We start from the raw sequence: 20,918 nt of genomic DNA, 5'->3' as shown, positions 1-20,918 counted from the left end.
TTATATCACTATTCACGCCCATTTTTGCCACTTAAACCAGTTTTTGCCCTTTTTCATCTAATTTTGGAGAGACCTGGATGCATCAGAGGACCTCCACCTCACACCGGAAGTTGGACAAGCGCTGCCATATCTCTTCTTCTAATACAGGAAGTCACTTAAACTGAACGTCTTCTTTGTTGTTTTCTGCATCTCCGCCATGTTAATAGAGGCAAGTTCGTCACATAAGGAAATACAAGTAGAGGAAAAATATATGACTTTTCAGACTAACAAGCACAGCGATTACATTACATTGATTTTTCTAATTTGATTTATGATCCAAATTCAAATATCACTTTGCACAGACATAATATGCGATGGGAGTTCGGCTGCCCGGATGCTGACGTCACCGCCATGTTGCCAGAGGCAAGTCGCCATGTCATTCAATACAGTAGACAAGGATTGCGCACATTTGCAGAATAAACGCTCAAACGACAAGATTACATGGATTTTAATGAATCATTCAATAAATGATTCATATAAAAATAATACCTGATAGTGAAATATAAGTATGTATAAAGAAGTCATATATGGCTTTATCGTGCAGATGGTCCATTTTGGTGGAAGTGGTCCGGCACAAACTGGCTGAACTGGATGTACTTCGTATACGCGTGAAAAAGGCCATGTTATGCAAGTTACTGGAATAAAAAGCTCAAACGATCAGATTAATATATACATATTTAAATATGGATTTAAAATAAAAAATATCTATACATATACGAAACTGTATTATATAAAAAATATTTTATTTTAAATCATGGAGTACATCTTTTTATTTAAAAAGTACAAGAAAGCGTATCCTGCTATTATGTTCCCTGTCAGATATTATTTTAACATGGATCATTTGTTATAAATGACTCATTAAAATCCATGCTATCTCATCGTTTGGGCTTTTTATTCCAAAAACCTGCACACTCCTTGTCTACTGTATTGAATGATGTTGCGACTTGCCTCTGGCAACATGGCGGCGACGCCGATGTCCAGCCAGCCAATCTCCTGTCACATATTAAGTCTAAGCTCAGTGATATGTGAATTTGGATCATAAATGGATTCATTTAAATTAATGTAACGTTATCGCTGTGCTTGTTCACCCAAAAACTTGCACATTTTTCGTCTACTTGTATTTCCTTACTTGGAGGACTTACCTCTATTAACATGGCGGCGACACACGGAGAAAACAATGAAGAAGAGGTTCAGTTCAAGTGACTTCTTGTATTAGAAGACGAGATATGGAGGCGATTTTCCAACTTACGGTGTAAGTGGAGGTCCTCGGATGCATCCAGGTACTCTTGAGTTTGATGGGTAAATACGGTCACATTTCTTTTCTTTTCATTTTCTTGATCGTTCAGACTTATCCGTCATGTGACAACACGCACCGAACTGTGGTAGTTTGTGATGAATACAAAAAAGACGTCACCCCTACTTAAAACTGAGAGTCCCTGATTACCTTTGAGTTACAATGTGGACAAATTTTGGATACATTTTATAACAGCAAACATTCTAAGTGCCAAACATCTGTGGCATTAGGTGATTGGTAAGGGGTCTGATTAAAACACCTGACTTTTATTATTGACAGATGTGACCACATACTTTTGTCCATATAGTGTATATGCATAGCCAACACTGTTTTAGCTGCTTACCAAAAAAAAACCTTAATAGTTTTGATAAAAAATATTCCTCACTGCTTAAAGCATTGCAGGGTTCATACTTCTAAAGGGAATTATCCCAGAATACTGGCCGCCACTCCCATCATAGCCCAGTTCACTCCAGTATGGAGCGCATCAAAGAGAAAAGGGCTTTTTTATTCAACTTCACATAGTGTGGACATTACCATGATGCCAGGGAGAAAGGCTGGGTGTGCCTGTGTAGCATGAAGAGTTAACAGACATCAGTGACAGCTGCAGAGGTGGTGTTAAATGCACAAGGTTACATGGCAACAGCATACAGATGCTCACTCACGCTTTGAAGATATACATTTGCTTTCAAGGCACATCTCTCCACACAGAATGAGACAGAGTTAGAGACATGTCAGACGTCTTTTTGGTTTGTCAGACTTACACAGAAAGAGGCACACACGCACGCAGAGGCACAGAGTCCTGATTGAAACAGATGTGTAGCTGTGTGAACACACTGTCTCTAATCTCTGCCTTTCTTTTCACCCACCATTTTCTCCCTGTTCCTGTCCTTGGCGGTTTGTGTGTAACACAGAGACTGAACAGAGGAGGGAGATATTGAAGGAGAGTCCTCGAGCAGCGTCGGGAACCGACAAGCTACGACTGGAAGAGGACAGCTTCAAGAACGGCGCGATCAAAGGCGAGCGAGTGTGTGGCCATTTGGCTGCAGGTCGCCAGCCTCACTGATCTTACTTCAGATCAAAGTCGATTGGTCCGTAGGCCCCTCTCTTACGGTGGAGCAATGTTAACACGGAGCCCTCAAGGGGTGATGCTGGTAATGGGGAGCGTGAGGTCAAATGGATGTAGGTTTCCGATTGGTAAGTGGGGGCGGGCAGGATTCTGCTGCAGAGTGGTGGAGAAATGTTAAGACAGCCAGCGGCTCTTGTCATGTCAGGTAATGTGAGGTAATGTTGGCTTTCTAATGTCCTTTATCCTGCATAGACAAACCAGGATCAAACATGGACTCGCTCATTAGCCACATGACCGCTTAAATTCTTCAGTTCAAAGGACAAGAAGTGTTTTCCTTTGAGGGTAGATGTGTCAAACGAACATCAGAGCTGAAGAGATTCTGGGTTGAGTGCTGCTTGCTGACCAAGAAGGCATGGTCATCACTTCAAAAAAGACGATTTTATGGATCATTACATAACTGAAGGATGAATGAAAATAAATCTCAGAGCATATGTAGCTGTGTCAGTGAGTGTAAATGTCATTAATGCCTTAATTTATCTCTTTTTTATTACTTTATTACATTTGATTGACATCTAGCACAGGCAGATGCTGCCAGAAGGCTAGCTTTAGTGCTAGCTCAGCAGACAGGAAGTCTAGCTCAGTGGGCGGGCTCTTAGGTTGATCCAAAGTTGGGTTGAGACAGCGATTTCAATATGGTGGGGGAGTGGCTTCAAAAGCTGTTTGAGTCTGCCTATTGTAATCAAACGGCCGATTCATCCAATTCTTTTTACAGTCAGTGGGTTAAACCCAGCAAAAAAGGCCATCCTGCTGTTTAAAGGTCACATGTTTTACCCCTTTAAGGCAAGTTAAAATTGGTCTCAGAGGTCCCCAAAACATGCCCGTGAAATTTGTTGCTGAAAAAACACTCCAGTATTGATTTTCCCATGTCTAAAAACTTCTCTGTTTCAGCCCTGCTCAGAACGAGCTGTTCCCGTGTCTGTAGCTTTAAATGTCAATGAGCTACCTGACTCCGCCCCTCTCAGGAAATGGATGTGGCAGTCCTGGAGAGAAGGATCAGGAGAGGAGGGCGAAACATTCTTCCAAGTGGGGAGGGCCAACCAAACCTGGGGGCGGAGCTAACTCCCTACATGACATCATGAGGGGAAAATCTAAAAACAGCTTGTTTCAGCACACATTTGGGCTGATTGTGGAAAGGCCAGGGACACATATGTTTTTCAAAGCCTGAAAAAGTGTGTTTTGCATAATATGTGACCTTTAAAATCACTTTCTGAGATGCCGGCAACGTCACTCTTCGTATCTACACATCTACGTGCAGCTCAGAGGCTTAAATGGGCTTGCGCTGAGTGGACACAGCGGTTTTTGAGGTCACAGGAACCTTTGATTGCCTTTACATCTCATCTCATTGACTCCAACCTCTGTTCATTTACAGGGACAAACTGCATGTTTTGTTTCCACGATGACATCATAGGGTCAGGGCGCTCTGTCCTGTAACCGGGCATGGTTACATTCATATGCCAGTCCACCTGAGATCCTCTCTCCAAGTGAGCATTCACACTGACCAAAACGAACCGGACTTCGGGCTTAAGGACACTGAGATCTGGGACCAGGCCCCGAGTGTGAAAGCCACCTTTAACCTAATATAGCATTTAATGTCAAATATCATTGACAGCTTGGTGCACAGCAGACTGGAGCAGATCCTGAAATAGGCCTGCTTTGTGAATCAGGAACTGATTTAAAGGAAGTCTTCAGTTGTTCTTTTTTTAAAGGCTCAGTCGGACATGTGTGTCATCACTACCAAATAAAAATGGTGACTAAATACACTAGAATGATGTGTGAAAATAGGTTGTGCCTACTCTGGTATAAGATCAGACGCTGGCTCTGAAATGTCACTGGATCAGGTGGAATTCATGTAAGCAGCCACAACCCATTAACCAACAAATGTGTGGTTAATGAGTCATTCAGAGGGTCTGATCCGGGCTATTACCGATACAAAAATAAGACCAGGATATTTCTGGAATCCCGTGTCCAGTGGGAACCTTTTGCTTGAAGGAAAAAGGGAAGTGTTTCAGAAGAATCAGAAAAAAATGAGTCTTTGATTACCCTCTGAGTGGTGTGAGAGGATGAGGAGGTTAACGCACGACGCTCCAGCTCCTGAGCCGAAGATGGTGATCCTCTCTGGGTCGCCGCCGAAGTGGCCGATGTTCTCGTTGAGCCAACGCAGAGCCTGAATCTGGTCTAAGAGGCCGTAGTTCCCCTTAGCTGACTGATCTCCGGTACTAAGGAAGCCTGGAAGCAAAGAGAAGAGATAATATTAGTATGAGTCCCTCTTGTATTTACAGCCGTCTGGCGAATGCTCCCTACTTTCTCCTGTAATGTGTTTGAGCCTGTGTTTGTGTGCAGCCACGATCACTCATGAAAAGGAGTGACAGACGGTACACAGAGAAAGCAGAGGGAGTGAGACACAAAATTGCTCTTTCAGCTCCTCTCTTAATGACGTTTACTCTGTCTAATGGAATCGAGCAGGGAGTCCACAAAGCCACTTACAGTAGAGCAGGCTGCACTCTCAGAAATATAGGTGACCCTAATCTGAATCACACCCTAACTGGATTACAAGTGACGACTAATCGTGCCTAGAATTCAGGATTGTACAGTTTTCCTTCATTTGTAATTCCTCCTTCTTTATCACTTTTGTAATGGGGTGAGTTTTGCATAGAAATATGGAGATGTGAAGTAGGCACATTACCCACAAAACCCCTTGGATGTTTGACACTTTTACTGATTTTATAAATCAATCATAGTCTATTTAATTTTGCTTTTTAGACAGAAGAAATGACCAAAAACCCTGTTTAATTTCAGAGAGAAAATGGGTTTCTACAAAGTAAGGTCAAATAAACAAAAAAAAAGTGACTGCATAAATATAAACCCCCTTCAAGCCAGTATTTAGTAGAGTCTGGATAGATCCCAATCAATCTACTACTAAGCTGTAGTTCTCTTGAATAAGATTTTCCTCCTGGATTTTCCTATATTTTACAAGCCTTCCAGGGCCAGCTGCTGAGAAGATTCCCACAGCATGATGCTGCCACCACCGTGCTCCACATTAGGGATAATGGGTTTGTGATGATGTGCAGAGTTTGCCGTCCTGTCTGAGGGACAAAAGCACCCAGAACTTTCTTTCTCTTGACCATGGAGTCTCCCACATGCCTTCTGTTAAACTCTAGTCCAGATTGAATCTGAGTTTTCCTCAACAGTGTCTTTCTCTTTGCCACTCTCCCATAAAGCTTTGACTGGTGAAGAACCCGGCAGAGTCTCCCCCATCTCAGCTGCTAAAGCTTGGAGCTCCTTCAGAGTAGTCATGGGTGTCTTGGTGGACTCTCTCACTAGTCTCCTTCTTGCACAGACGAGGCAGATTTAGACATGTGCTGTATTCCCTCTATTTCTTGAAGGTGGATTTAACTGAAATTCTGGAGGATGCTCAGTGCCTGGGAATTTCTTTTGTACCCATTCAATGACTTTTCCATAACATTTTCTCTGGGTTGCTTGGAGTGTTCTTTTGTCTTCCTGGTACAATGGCAGCCATGAAGATTGATTACCCAGTGACTGAACCTTCTAGACACAGTCAACCTCATTTTCACCAGAAATGAATTATGGGGGTAAAAAACTTGGCATTTATGATAAATGATTTTGCGATTAAAAGGTGAACATGATGAGTTAAAAACTCAAAACTTGAGATAAAAGTCAAACTTTTAAGTTTAAAAGGTAAAAACATGACATTTAGAGTTAAAACAAGGTTTTTAAAAGGCAAAATATACAATAGAATACTGAAACCATCAATTTTAAAGGTCAGAAAGTGAGATAAAATTTAAAATCATGATTTTAAACAGTCAAAATACAAGGTAAACATTGAAATCATGAGTTTAAAATGTCAAAATATGAAATAAAATTAAAAAACATAAGTTTTAAAGGTAAAAAAATAGATAAAAGCTAAAGTTAGGAGTTGAAAAAGGTCAAAACGTGAGATAAAAGTTAAAATTATGATTTTAAAAGGTCAAAAAAACTGAGATAAAATTATAAAACATTAGTTTTAAAGGTAAAAAATGAGATAAAAGCCAAAATCATGACTTTAAAAGGTCAAAATAGGATTTAAGATTTAAAATTATAAATCTAAAAGTTTAAAATATGAGATAAAAAGTCAAAATTGCAAGTTTAAGTCATAACTGAGATGCAAAATTGAAAATATAGAGAAAACACACATTTCTACCCCACGTTCCTGACTTTTTTATTAAATTATTTTTACTCTTTACTTTTGTTTTTAACTTTTGACTCAACAAGGATATTATAAATCATCAAAGTTTACACTGGAGGAAATCTGCAGACCTCATACTGGTGGGCCAGTTAGAATAAAAATATATGATCTGGTGGGCCAGGTAAAACTGCACCACAGGCCGGATTTGGCCCCCGGGCCTTGAGTTTGACACCTCTGATCTACCAGAACATTGTTCTAAATTCCACCCTCTCCACTCTAAGCTGACATTTTACCTCTCATGATTACTCCTCGGTATCTTCGATTGTTCCACCCTAGACTTAAATCTTTTCCATTTAAGCACCCATTAACAGGAAGCCTCTCGATCCTAATGGGACTCCTAATTAGAGCTTTATTAAAGTCAGGTGCACTGCAAAGGTCATCCATTAAGCCTGATACAGTAGAGGTTAAACACTTGTATACAGCTAGATACTGGGCTCTGTTGTTACGCTCGGCAACAGCATGTTGTCTGCTGAGGGCGCCAAATTAGCTTCAAGATCTTTTATCAAGAATTCCAATTAGAGCCAAATTACAGTCAGGTACTTAACAGTTAGCCATACATCTATTCCTCTGCTCAGAGCTAATTAAAGTGTAAAAAAGGTTTAGGTGGTGGGGAAGATGACTTTCTCTGTGGGGCTTCATCAGCTAGATATTATTTCTGATAAAGATATTAATAAAGGCCAGTTTTACAGGCTGGTAACTTGGCGTCTCAGGAGATGCAAGTTTGTGGTGCAGACAGGACAGGTAAATTTAAATGAGTAAGTCTGAATTAAGCTGATAGGCAAGATGGACTGTTTCACATAGCCATGGCATGGAGTATATTACACATTCATCAGGGCAAGATGTGGATGATGTGCTAATGTGATGTAACAAGCTGCACATCAGCACTGCACCTATTTAGGTGTATCTCTGGATTTCTGTATGCTGCAAGTAAACCTGGAATTATTACAGGATTGTTGACAGCGGCCTCCAGAATTCTCCCATGGAAGAAGTTTGGCACAACCAGGACTCTACCAAGAGCTGGCTCCCAGGCCAAACTGAGCAACTGGGGGGAAAGTACCTTAGTAACAGAGATGACCAAGAACCTGGTGGTCACTCTGACTGAGCTCTAGAGCAATTCTCAACCTTTTCAGCCCGCGACCCCTGAAATAAAGGTGCCAGAGTCCGGGGACCCCCACTGTACCTGAAGATGGTTGAACACAGTCATGCATATTCAAGAAGAGTCATGTGGAGACAAGGCCATCCATTAGGGGGGAACAATGGCCCAGCCAAACTGGGGGCCAGCAAAATCATGGTCCATTGTAATTCATTTGTGCAGTAAGTAGTCTTCTTAAAAATGTTAATCCTTCTGTTTAAAACAGAATTAAAATACATTAAAAATAGCTAAAATGGGTTAATAATGGCAAAAAATGGTGGGAAAGGTGCTGAAATTGGAGATTAAAAGTAGTAGACGATGGGTAAGAAGTGCTAAAAATTGGCTAAAAGTGGCAAAAATGGGCATATTAAGTGGTAAGAAGGGATTTAAAAAGTGGCTAATATGGTGTTAAAGTGGCAAAAATAGGTGGAAATTTGGTGGAATGGGATGAAAAATTGACATAAACTTGCAAAAAAAAGGTTAGCCGAGGCAGAAATGGGCAGAAATTGGCTAAATTGGCAAAAATGAGCATATTACATTGTCAAATGTGGTATAAAAAGTGGTAAAGAGGGGTTAATAGTGACAATAATGGGACAACAGAGCCAACAATAGGCAGAAAATTACAAGAATTTGGTTTAGAAGTGTCAGAACAGGCAAAAAAAAAAAAAGTGGTGGAAAGGGTTTAAAACTGACGAAAAATGGGTTTTAGGTGGCAAAAATGTGTTAAAGTTGTCATAATTGGTGGGAAAAAGTGATGACAACGGGTTGAAATCTGGCAAAAATGATGTAAAGTATTTAAATATTCCTAGTTTCTTTAAGGCATCTGGAGATCCCCTCTCAGCTTCTTGCGACCACGAATGGGGTCCCGACCCCAACGTTGAGAGCCACTGCTCTAGGGATATCTGTGTGGAGTTGTTTAAAGGGATGCCTAAGGGTTAAAAAGTTAATGTTTTCAACAAAGGATGTGTTTTTTTCATGTCAAATTCAACCTGAAAAGTTAACTTTTCTTCATCAGTGGTGCAGTGTGACCCACTGATCTCTCACTGACCTGCTGCTTGTCCCACTGGACGAGCAATAATGTTGACATAGTGATGATTTACTATCGGTCCCAGCATTGTATTGCATTCTGAAGTTGACTGGATGCCTTCTATGTTTGGCATCAGCCAGCGCTGAAAATAGACCTGGTGAGTATCTCCAGCAGAGCAGAGTGGAGCTTCTGGAAAGACGGACCGTAGCACATGCAGTGGAGTTGCAAGGATTGAATAGAAAGGCAGCACTTTGCATGCAGAATGCTGTGCAGAGTATGCAGAAATTAGAGGTAAGAAGATGTATGAAAACAGCTCATATCAGAATGCACATCATGCATAGCTTTGGTCTTGTTTCTTTAACCACGTATAAATAAGATGCATGGTTGGATCCATTAATTAAGCCGTACACAAACAAGGCAAATAAGCTGCCTAATGCCCTACTGTAATCACTGTGATATATTAAACATAACCAATTATGCTTATGAGGTCATTAATAAAGCTAATTAAATCTACATAAAACAATCCTTCTATGTCAGCGTTGTTTTTCTGCACAAAATTAGAAGCATGCTCATTTTTGTGCAAATGCACAAAGCTTATTACAAACTGCTTTATTTTTGCTTTTTAGGCACTACTCTGACAAACCAGTGAGGTGTACTCAAAGAGAGTGGTATCTTTGTACAACAAAAGCTGTTGTCTTTCCTGCACCTCCATGCTGCGGACATCCGACTGTGAGTCGGTGCACAACAGCAAGCCACTTCACCCGTCCTCCTCTTCCTCTATAATCTGATAAAAGCCTGGAAAAAAACAGTGGAGCTGGTTAAAATGCCGCGATGCAAGATGAAAGCGCAGCTCTGCATGAATAGCCTTTAAAATGGCTGTGGTAAGGAATGATGGGTAGAGGGAGAGAGGGAGTAAAGAAGTAGGAGAGAAGGATAGTGGGTGTTCTGTGAGTCCCGGATAGAGGCACAGTGTTTCATCCTGCCTCCAAGACACCAGGGGCTGGCTCACACACACAACCACGCAGGGACACTGATCAAAGGCTGACACTACAGAAAAGACTCCCTCTCTCTCTCTCTCTCTTCCACACACAGACAGACGGATGATCACAACATGTGAGCTCAAAGAGAGGAATAATGCAAAAACACACACTCATCCCTTCTCGACTCCTCACATGTAAACACAGGCATGCTAAGATTCCTGTCCTTTTCCAAGTCATGTTTAAGTATTAACTCACTTCCTGAATTCTTGCTTTATGTCCCACTGAAATGTTTCAGGTCACCAAAGACATTTTGATATCACAGTAAATACAAAATGCAGTTTTTAAACACTGATTTTAAATTTTGTCCCACTCATCTATGCAGAATTGTTTAATTTCAGCAACACTGGAGAGTTTTCAAGCATGACCAGCATGCTCTCAGTCAGATTAAAATCTGGACTTTGACTAGGACGCTTGAAAATCTTTTTTTTTTGTTTGTTTGTTTTCAGAGGTGGACTCGCTGGTGTGCTCTGGATCATTGTCATGCTACATAACCCAAGTGTGCTTGAGCTTGAGGTCACAAAATGATGGAGGAATTTTCTCTGATAGAGAGCAGAATTCATATTTCCATCAATTACAGCAGTGATCAACAACTGGCGGCCCGGGGACCACACCAGGCCCCCCACGGCTTTCCATCCGGCAAATGTGCAGAGGAAAAATGTGTATTGTGGGTATTTAGGGTATGTTACTTCAAAACATCCCAACAGGCTTTAAATCAGGGGTGTCAAACTCAAGGCTTGGGGGCCAGATCCGGCCCGTGGAATGGTTATACCCGGCCCGCAAGATCATATCGTATTTCTATTATAACTGGCCCACTAGTATGAGATCTGCAGATTTACTCCAGTATGAAAATGTTAACTTAACCTGGATCATTTACGCAATAAAAATACAAAAAAGTAAAGAGTAAGAAAATTTGATAACAGGTCAGAATTTTGCATCTCAACTTATGATTTTTGGGTTTTATGTCATACTTTGACCTTTTCAACTTATAATTTGGACTTACCAGTCATATTCTTATCTTTTAGCTTCACAATTTTAAATTCTAAGTCATATTTTTAACTTTTAACTCACTATTTTTGCTTTTTAATCCCATATTTTGTCATTTTAAGCTAATGATTTCAAATTTATCTCAAATTTTGACATTTTAAATCCAGCATTTTGACTTTCATATCATATTTTGACCTTTTAGATTCACAATTCTAAATTTAAGTCATATTCTAAACCTTTAAAGTCATTATTTTGAATTATAGCTCATATTTCCACTCCTAATTTGGGCTTTTTAATCCCATATTTTGACCTATCAGACTCAAAATTTAAAATTTTAAGTCATATTTAACTTTAATCCTATGATTTTTTTAATTTTATCTCATATTTTGACCTTTCAAATTGATTATGATTTCATTTTTCTCATGAGATATTTGCTCTTTAAAAGCATTGTTTTCTATTTTTGATATTGTGTTCTGACTTTTAGAACTAAAAAGTTGGACTTTATCTCAGATTTTGAGCTTTTAAACTAATTTTTACTTTTTTGAATTTCTAAATGATTTATCATCAGTGTTGTTTTGTTGTCATATTTCATTACTGGTGAAAATGAGGTTGACAGTTTAAGGTTAGCGTTGACCCTGTTAGGCTCTCAGGTTAGACCTAAATCCAGAATCCGGCCCCTGCTGTGACTGAGTCTGAAACCCCTGCTTTAAATGTTGGCTTGATGTTTGATCTGTTTTACAGAAACCCACCCATCAGTGAATATGATACATGATAAAGACATACTCGTGAATTTGATCTTGATTAAAGCGGCTGTTTTCCATGTCAATGTTCCACTTTAGGCACTCCTAGTTAATTTTTTCCTACCACCATAATAGACTGGTTTCCTGACCTTTCCCCCACCAATCACAACACAGCATTTTAGCATCAAACCCAGTGATGACAACATGCTAGCCCCAGAAATTTAAAGCCAAAATATCTCAATTGCCCCCTAGTGGCAGCTGCAGTTTAGGCGACTGGCATTGATCTCACTGCCAAAGGCAAAAATTATTCACATTTTTGAAGGGGGGGAAATAATAAAACAATTATATGTTAACTGGGACCAAATATTTCATTAAATTTAGTTTCTGGGAATCCGGCCTCTTCAGTGTCTGAAGAGGACTGGCCTGCCAGTCTTCAGATGTTGTTCTGGGTTCTTTTGGGACCTCCTGGATGAGTCGTTAATGCACTCTTGGAATGATTTTTATAGGCTGGCCACTCCTAGGAATGTCCATCACTGTTCCAAGTTTTCTCCATTTGTGGATAACGGCTCTCACCATGGTTGGCCGGGGTCTCAAAGCCTTAGAAATGCTGGCTCTATTCCTGAGGATTTCTTTAATTTTGTTAGATTCCAGTGTGATGTCTAATATCTGATGATCTGAAATGTTTACGTGTGACAAACATGCAAATAAAAAAAAGGAATCAGGAAGTGGGTAAACACTTTTTCACATGACTGTATGTTGTGAATGAAGCAGCCATGAGGCTTTTATGTGCCATCACAGAGCCGTGACATTATGCTTACGGAGCTCTGCACAGGTTTGTTGTGTGTGCGCAGCCATACGTGTCGGTGTGATTTGTGCGTGTAAGCAGAGGTGCACGGATCTGTGACTTTGGCTGCAGCCACACATGTGATTATGATTTGTGTGTGAGCACCAGGGGCTGCTGGATGACAAACAGTGCTTCTAACACAAAATCCCGTGTGAATTCATTGTTAGGGGTTGATATAGGTGCCAGAGCTCTTTGTGTGAGTCCGTGTGTGTGTTCTTGGCAGCATAGTAATTATTGTCTAACAGAGAGTGTGTGTCGTCCAGAGAGACGAACAGATGTGGGCGGCTTCGAGCATGTGAATAATGTATGGGATACACGCGTTTTCAGCGTCACGCACACACAGCTCAGATTGTGACCTGCAGGTGATGAAAGCCACCTGCCTGTTAGATAGGCTACACATTTTCAAATGCGCTCTAAGAGCATCATTTAAAGACCACACTATCATCCTGCCGCTGTGCTCCACTCTCTGTCATCTCTAAAGGGTCAAGCCCAGTGACGCACAGGAAAGGAGACGAGGGATTTTGAAATGAGAAACATCCTTTTTTTCTTTAAAAAGAGGCTTTTTTCACAAACAGCTCTGGCTTAGATGCAGCATTCGGCCTTGGGTGATTCGCTGCACTCTTCCTCCTCTCTTTATTGTCCTCTCTCTTAAGTTGTTTTTACTACAGCCGTGCTGTGACAACCACATTATCTGTGACTTTACTCAGATTTACATCCTCATACTGAGCAGGGCTCTCAGTCTGTCTGGCATGTGAACTGTCAAATATAAACCATTAACTGCATTAAAGCAGGGGCTCTCAATCTTTTCAGCCCCCAACCCCCAAAATAAAATGGTTTAAAAAATTGCTAAACTGGTCAATAATGGCCAAAAATGATGGAAAAGGTGGTGAAGTTGGATTTTAAAAGTGGCAGAAATGGGCTAGAAGTGGCAAAAAGGTAAAAATGGTTTAAAGTGGCAAAGATGGGCATAAATAGTAGTATAAAGGAGTTAAAATATGGCTGACATGGCTTTAAATTGGCAAAAATGGGTGGAAATTTGGTGAAATGGGATGAAAATTTAATATAAACTGGCAAAAAAAGGATTAGCTGAAAAAGAAAAAATAGGCAGATATTGGCAGAAATTGGTTAAACTGGCAGAAATGGGCATATCAAATGGTGAAATGAGGTTAAAATGGGAAAAACTGGGTGTAAAAAGTGGTTAAAAGGGGTTAATAGTAGCAATAATGGGTCAACCACTCACTCATTCCCTACCCCCTATCCACCATATAGTGAGCAGCATATAGTGGACTATATAGTGGACTAAATAGTGGACCAAATAGTGGACTATATAGAAATGATGTCATTGCCATCTCATAACTTAAACATTTAGTAACAAAGGCTCGTAGATTTGATATGTATTCAAACCGCCCCTACTTATTTTTGTTGCCTTGTCTATTTCTTGTTATCCAGTTGAATTGTTTCTGGTCTCTGTATTTCCTCATCAAGATTTTGTATTTTTCAATAATTGCAATAAAGTTAAAAAAAAGACATGACAACGGCTCAGGATCAAAATTAACGATAGAGATTCACTGAAAACTCATACTGAACTTGACATATTTTCACAAAAATAAAAATATTTATAGATTTTTTTGCAACTTCAGTGGTAAAATAGTATATATTTTTGTGTGAATAACTTTTTTTGCATAAAGCTGATGGTCTCATGTCTTGTAATCCTCATGGGGGTAAAAGGTTACTCTGTTTTGAATACTTAACATTTTCTTACAGATTAAATAATTTGGTTTAGGCCAACAAACAAATGAACAAACAAAAAAAGGCTTTAAAAAAGATTTATATGTGTTCCTGTGCTCCTCGTCTGTCATGCTTGAGAGTAGCAACTGTCATCGCCACTGTGTAGAGGTCCGCTGCTAAACGCCCCACCATAGAGGTCTGCTGCTAAACGCCCCACCGTAGAGGTCTGCTGCTAAACGCCCCACCATAGAGGTCCGCTGCTGAACGCCCCACTGTAGAGGTCTGCTGCTGAACGCACCGCCGTAGAGGTCTGCTGCTAAACGCCCCACCGTAGAGGTCTGCTGCTAAACGCCCCACCATAGAGGTCTGCTGCTGAACGCCCCACCATAGAGGTCTGCTGCTGAACGCCCCACCATAGAGGTCTGCTGCTGAACGCCCCACCATAGAGGTCTGCTGCTAAACGCCCCACCATAGAGGTCTGCTGCTAAACGCCCCACCATAGAGGTCTGCTGCTAAACGCCCCACCGTAGAGGTCTGCTGCTAAACGCCCCACCATAGAGGTCCGCTGCTGAACGCCCCACTGTAGAGGTCTGCTGCTGAACGCACCGCCGTAGAGGTCTGCTGCTGAATGCCCCACCGTAGAGGTCTGCTGCTGAATGCCCCACCGTAGAGGTCTGCTGCTGAATGCCCCACCGTAGAGGTCCGCTGCTGAATGCCCCACCATAGAGGTCCGCCGCTGAATGCCCCACCGTAGAGGTCCGCTGCTTAACGCCCCCCCAACGACGTATTTCCGATTCTGGTAGCAGAATTGGAACAACCTTAGTAGCAATAGCAATAGCTATCTGTATTTAAAGCACATGCGCGCCAGCAGAGTCCTAGATCTGCAGTCCTGAATCTGCGGTCCTGAATCTGCTGCCTGAAAGCCTGCAGATACACCCGTCTCTAATTGTTAGACTACTGGCACCAATTTGCTGGACCCCTGTTGAATTAGGGGTGATAATTTATGCAGACACATGTATGTTTTATTCAACTGTAGAAATTTGTTTTCACTTTTGAAGTGTTATTATTTTCTAAAAAAAGCCAGCTTAAATCCAAAAAATGCGGTTGCCTGGAGGTCATCAGTTAACATGGCTACAAAAACACCAAGAGAAAGACGTTAATGTAAAGAAATGCATGAATTAACATTATAATAACCTATAATTGTATTTTGTCATCCTCATTTGTAACTTCTGCTGCGTTCTATTAAATGCTTTACTCTGGCAAACATGGGCTGGCTTTTATTTTGAAGCTGTCAGTGTAAGTGCAACGGCTGTCATGTTGGTTAGTGCTATTGGATTTCAGAATAAGTCACTGCTCAGCAAGCGTTTGCATTCGATGACAACAAAGCTAACAATCTAAACTCTAAAAACCATACTTGCATTTGTCATCACCCCCTCTCTGTCTTTACTGATCTCCCTTTTTTCTGCTCCATTTTTCCCTCTTTATTCCAGGCCTTCCATACTCTCCTTAAAGCCCTGCCACTTTCTCTCTTGGCCTTTGAAGAAGTTTGTGGGCTAGCTGTGTTCGCTTCTGTGTGTGGGCTTGCATCGCTGTGTTTTGATGTCCCTTTGTGTTGTCACACTGTATGGTCTGGGTTTGGGTGGCACAACAACAAAAGAGATAGCACCAAAGTAAGAGAGAAAATGTTGTGTGGACGCCGGTGAAAGCGAAATCAGGCCAGCTCCCAGCAGAGCACCACCGTGTGCACACAAGTGTTTCTGCAAGCCTCAATCTGCACATGCATGCTTGTGTGATTGCTCTTATTTTGTCACAGGACAGTCCAAATGTGTCACAGAGATGCAGAGAAACTCGCGCACGCCAACATGTACGCAGAGGGAGAGTGTCGGAGAGGAGGAAGGATGAGAGCGGCTGACAGAGACAGAATGAGTCACAAAGGGACCAACATGGTGAGAGGAAAGGAGATGATACATTACCAGGTGTTTCCATAGGGATGCAATGAAGGAGTGCTGTCTATTCACTCCTCTTTCTTTAAGCACAGTCTTTATAGAGTTCTGGTTTGTGTCTATCGATCAGGTTTTGTTGCCCTGTGAACACTTTTATATCCTAGATGAACAATGGCTCACTGGCCTGATCACACACTCCCATCATGAGCCGTTTCATACGTGTCTGCCCTTTCTTCCTCTGCCTCCTCCCTCCCCTCCTACCCTGTTGATCCATCATTCGACTCCCCTGGGTGTTGCTGTCCCTGGGGGCTTCTTTCCAGTCAGAGGGTAATGGTGGGTGAAATAGGGGTGCCACAGGCCACATCGGACAGGATGTATGGCATAATTCATGCAGGTGTATGGGGAGCATTTGTACAAATCCACAGTAATTGTTTTTTGACATTGCTGTGTTTGACACCAGCTGTGAACACCCCTGATGCTCTTTAAAGATGAGGAATCTGTCATCCTTGCTGTATCTGTGTAACATTTATGAGGCTTATAGTGCCACAAGTGAGAAATATAAGTGCATTGTTTATAGAGGCTGCATGCACGCCTTTGAATAAAGTAATTTCAATGAGATTAAATTCTGAAATTAACCCATTAAAAGTCTTTAATTCTAGTAATTGCACATTATTTTGTCATTTTAGCTGCTGTCACTTCAGCAGCTTCCTGCTCTTACACTGTCCTTTAGAATGCCTACTTTTCACATGGTCACCAGCTCTGCTGTTGAAACAACTTCCTTATTACTATCCAAACAGGAAGTGATGCACCTTTGGCTTAACAATGTCCTAAAAACATGCATAGTGTCAGATATCACACACCCTCTGAGTTTGAGGCCTCCTTTGTTAACAGAATGGCATCTAGTGCTTTTATTTTGGATGTGGGCCAGTGAGAGAGGAACACTTAGTACTGATGAGTAGTTTGAGAGTCCTCTTGCAGACCACTACTGTCAGACGCACCACCACCGTCAGGACAGAGGTCAAGTAGTTTTTAGAGTTCTCTTTTAGAGGTACTTATGCAAATGGTGGCTAAGTTGGCTTTAGCTATGTTGCAAAGCTAACATTGCTATTAGCAAGTTAACGTTACTATGTAAACCAACAGAGCATCATTAGCTTTATCAACATTAGCTTATATAAGCTAACTTAGCTGTATTAGCTGAAGCTACGTTATCTACGTAGATTCATTAGCTTTAGCTACATTAGCTGCATTACAGTGTTTTCGTGAGTTAAAAGCTTTTTTCCGTCAGTAGACTGCTAAGTCTCGTTAGTGGGTTTTGCAGGTGAGGTGCTTATCTTTTAACTTTTGGTGTCCTAACCTAACCTGACATACCAACCTGACATACCAAGCGTTTGGGAAAGGGCAGAGGCTTTGAAAAAAAACTTGGAGTGTGACTGGATGCACGTTCTGTCTGTCACATCTTTATGGACCAATCAGAGCAACAAAACATGTGACGCAGCTAACGAGGAATAACACAAATCATGGCGACTGTAGACATGTCAGTACAGGACTTTTGTCGTTTTTGAAAAGAAAACAGCTCACTGCTGTTCTTTGTTCTTCTTTTAATGACAAAATGTCGTCAAGTTCTGATAAAACTGGCACTTTAGCAGCATCCACACTAATGTCTTCTGCCATAATTGCACCGGCCCCTTGTTGCTGCTTGCTTACGTCACGACTCCGTCACACCTGAAATTATTGCCCCTCATCGCTGATTGGTCCTGTCACTTTCTGAATCAAACTGTTCTGACGAGAGCTTTGCAAGATGGACTCACCAGTGAGAAAAAAGGAAACAGGCCTAAAAAAAACAGTCCTAATAATGCTGCGTTTGTCCAGATCAAGTACAAGTTTGACTACTTACATATGGGTAATCACTGATACCGACAATAAATATGAGTACTTAATAACTGCTCTTAAAATGACTTTAAAAGTTCATTTCATTTTTATCAGTTGTTTTTCATCCCTTCTTTTGACCATTTATCAGTGCATAGTTACTCTCCTCTATTTTTGTTATCTTCATTTATGCAGAAATGTCACTAAACTGCAGGCATGACTCCAACTTTGAACATGCATGCATCATAATGGGCTAACATGATGCTGTAATTTGACATTATATTAGTATATTCAATGTTTTATGAATACCAGTCTGAGTGCTTAACCTTGGCATCAGTGCATTCCTTTTTCTGCATCAAAGATGGGGATTGGTTGACTCAAGGTGATGTTAACACATGTTCATTTATCACCATTTGAATTTGAAGGCAAATGCTGGCATGTTTGGTGATTTCCACAGTCCTTGAAAACTTGTTTAGGAACACAGGTTGAAGCTGAACCTGCAGCAGAGTCAGAAAAACTAGATCCACTTCTACAATAAAACACTGGATCCTATATTTTCCAAAAAAGCCACAAACTGAATCAAAAACCATACCCAAGTCCTGGCTTACATGACCCTAGGAAATATGTGTCCAAGACTCCGCTGTGGTGCCAGTTAGGTTAGCATTAATAGTATTTGAGTCTCTATTTATTTAAAGCTCCTGAGCATGAATGGAGGGTTGGAGGAAACAAAAGAGAAGGCGGGAGAGCAAAGGCACAATCGAAGCGAATGAAACCCAAACAACTGTCCGTGCTCGTTCCAGGGACAGCCTCTGCATTTGAACTGTGCTTAGAATTTACTGAGCAAAACAAACAAGCAGCAAAGATAGATGAATAAACTCACACTGTGGGTGTGCAGGGGTGTGTGGCTGCGGATGTGCATGAGTCTTTGAGTATGCTTTCCTGTTTATGGTGCCTTCATTTGTATATTCATGTGCGCATGCATGCCATCATCCACTCTGCAGGAGAAATGAACGGCTGTTGTGTCTGTGCAGCTCCAGATCTAAAAGTAGACCTGTGCTCTTCTACTACGCGCTGGCAAAATGCTGCAATACTTCAAACGGAGCCCATGCTGTGCTGGCCTACATACTGTAACTCCTCCTCGTGCAGCACTTGGTTTGCATGGCGCTGGGCACAACCAGCAAGGTGCAATTCAGCTGAGCAGGAGATTTTATTCAGCAGACCATGTTCCGGCTTTTTTTGGGATCATTTTCTTTGGCTATTAGTCATCCCTCATTGTGCAAATGCACTGATAATTTTCTATTTGCACATTTAAAACACTTGATAATGCTCTCTTTTTAGTTCACTCTGAAATAGTGGAGGCTTGCATGAGTTTAACATACTTTTGGGTGATCGCCTCCCAGACTGTCCGCCACATTCTGTTCATGGTTTCTGTCTGCGGAAACACTTGTGTGCAAAGGAGGGAATGTTGTGCGTTACTCAACTCTGCTCAACCAATGAGCCAGATTGTTGAAAAATACCTTTGCAAGAGCCAAAATCTAAGTGGTGAAAAGTGGCAAAAACAGCTTGAAGTAGCAATAAAAATAAGTTAAAGATGGCAAAAATGCTTCAAAAGTGGAAAAAACAGCTTGAAGTAGCAACAAAAATAAGTTAAAGATGACAAAAATGCTCCAAAAGTGGAAAAAACATGTCAAAAATAAGAGAAAAGTGACTAAAATGGGCAAAAGCAGTCAAGAGTGGCAAAAATGGAATGGAATGGAAAAATGGAATAAAAGTGGCCAAAAATGGGGGAAAAGTAACAAAAAGAAGTTGCAAAAATGGGCAAAAAAGAGGAAACAAGTGGGTTTAATGGCAAAGGTAGCTTAAATGGGTGAAAAGTGGCAAAAAATAGTAAAAAGGGGCAAAAATGGGATAAAGGTGGTGAAAATAAGTTGCAAAAAATGGGCAACAAAAGGAGGAAACAAGTGGTAGTTAATGGCAAAGGCAGGTTAATTGGGTAAAAAGTGGCAAAAAATAGTAAAAAGGGGCAAAAGTGGGATAAAGATGGCAAAAAGAAGTGGTAATAATGGGCAAAAAACAAAACAAGTGGTATTTAATCGAAAAGGTAGCTGAAATGGGCAAAAAGTGGCAAAAAATGGGGAAAAAGTGGTAACAAGAAGTGGCAAAAATGGGCGCAAAAATTAGGAAAAAAGTTGTATTTAATGGCAAAGGCAGATTAATTTGGTGAAAAGTGGCCAAAAATTGTGAAAAAAGGAAAGAATGGGATAAATGTGTGAAGAATGGGATGAATGGGACAATGAAGTTTCACGATTAAAGCCCTCTGTATAAGTCTGAGAAACAACCTGATCAACGTGATTAATTTCTGAGGTCAAAGTTTCTTTATTTAAAATTTTCTAGGGAATAATATTTAAAATGTAGACATGAAAGAGCCACATGTGGCTCCAGAGCCACACGTTGAGTATCACTGTCTTAAATCAATGTTTGACTGCAGTAAATAATATAACAAAGATCATGATCCAGAGTGTCCTGCAGTTGTTTTGTTTTGATCTGGCAGTATTTAAAAGCACACTCTATCCACTGCATTATGAACACCACACAGCTAACTGAGTGTAAACATCAGTGAAACACCTACACATGCACAGCTATCAACAATGAAATCCAGTCATCACAACCACAAACAACATAACAGGCATTCACAAAGACGTCTGATGTTTCCCCCTTTAATTAAAATATGCAAATGAAATGATAAAAGGCATTTCAGACTGATGGTGACAGTGTGGGATATGCTGGATGCCTTCAGTATTGGATGGTTAGTGTCAGATAAGGATGCTTCCCATCAAAAGTGTTTATGACATGGGTGTGTGTGTGTGGGGGTGTGTGTGTGTGTGTGAGACTAAAACAATCCTGAGCTTTAT

The 20,918-nt window shown here is 40.9% G+C and overlaps 1 protein-coding gene across 1 annotated transcript in view; it reads right to left on the bottom strand.

The window, feature by feature from the left end:
- Positions 1-20,918, bottom strand: part of nlgn2a (neuroligin 2a) — a 382,174-nt gene that overhangs the window by 10,791 nt on the left and 350,465 nt on the right. Inside the window, exon 6 of the mRNA XM_041780191.1 lies at positions 4,500-4,685. Coding sequence (XP_041636125.1) covers positions 4,500-4,685 — 186 coding nt within the window. The remainder of the gene's footprint in view (positions 1-4,499; positions 4,686-20,918) is intronic.

The sequence above is a fragment of the Cheilinus undulatus genome, linkage group 22 (genome assembly GCF_018320785.1).
Source record: "Cheilinus undulatus linkage group 22, ASM1832078v1, whole genome shotgun sequence".
NCBI classification, from domain to species: Eukaryota; Metazoa; Chordata; class Actinopteri; order Labriformes; family Labridae; genus Cheilinus; species Cheilinus undulatus.
The sequence above is the reverse complement of the archived record's forward strand: the minus strand, read 5'-3'. Positions and strand labels throughout refer to the sequence as shown.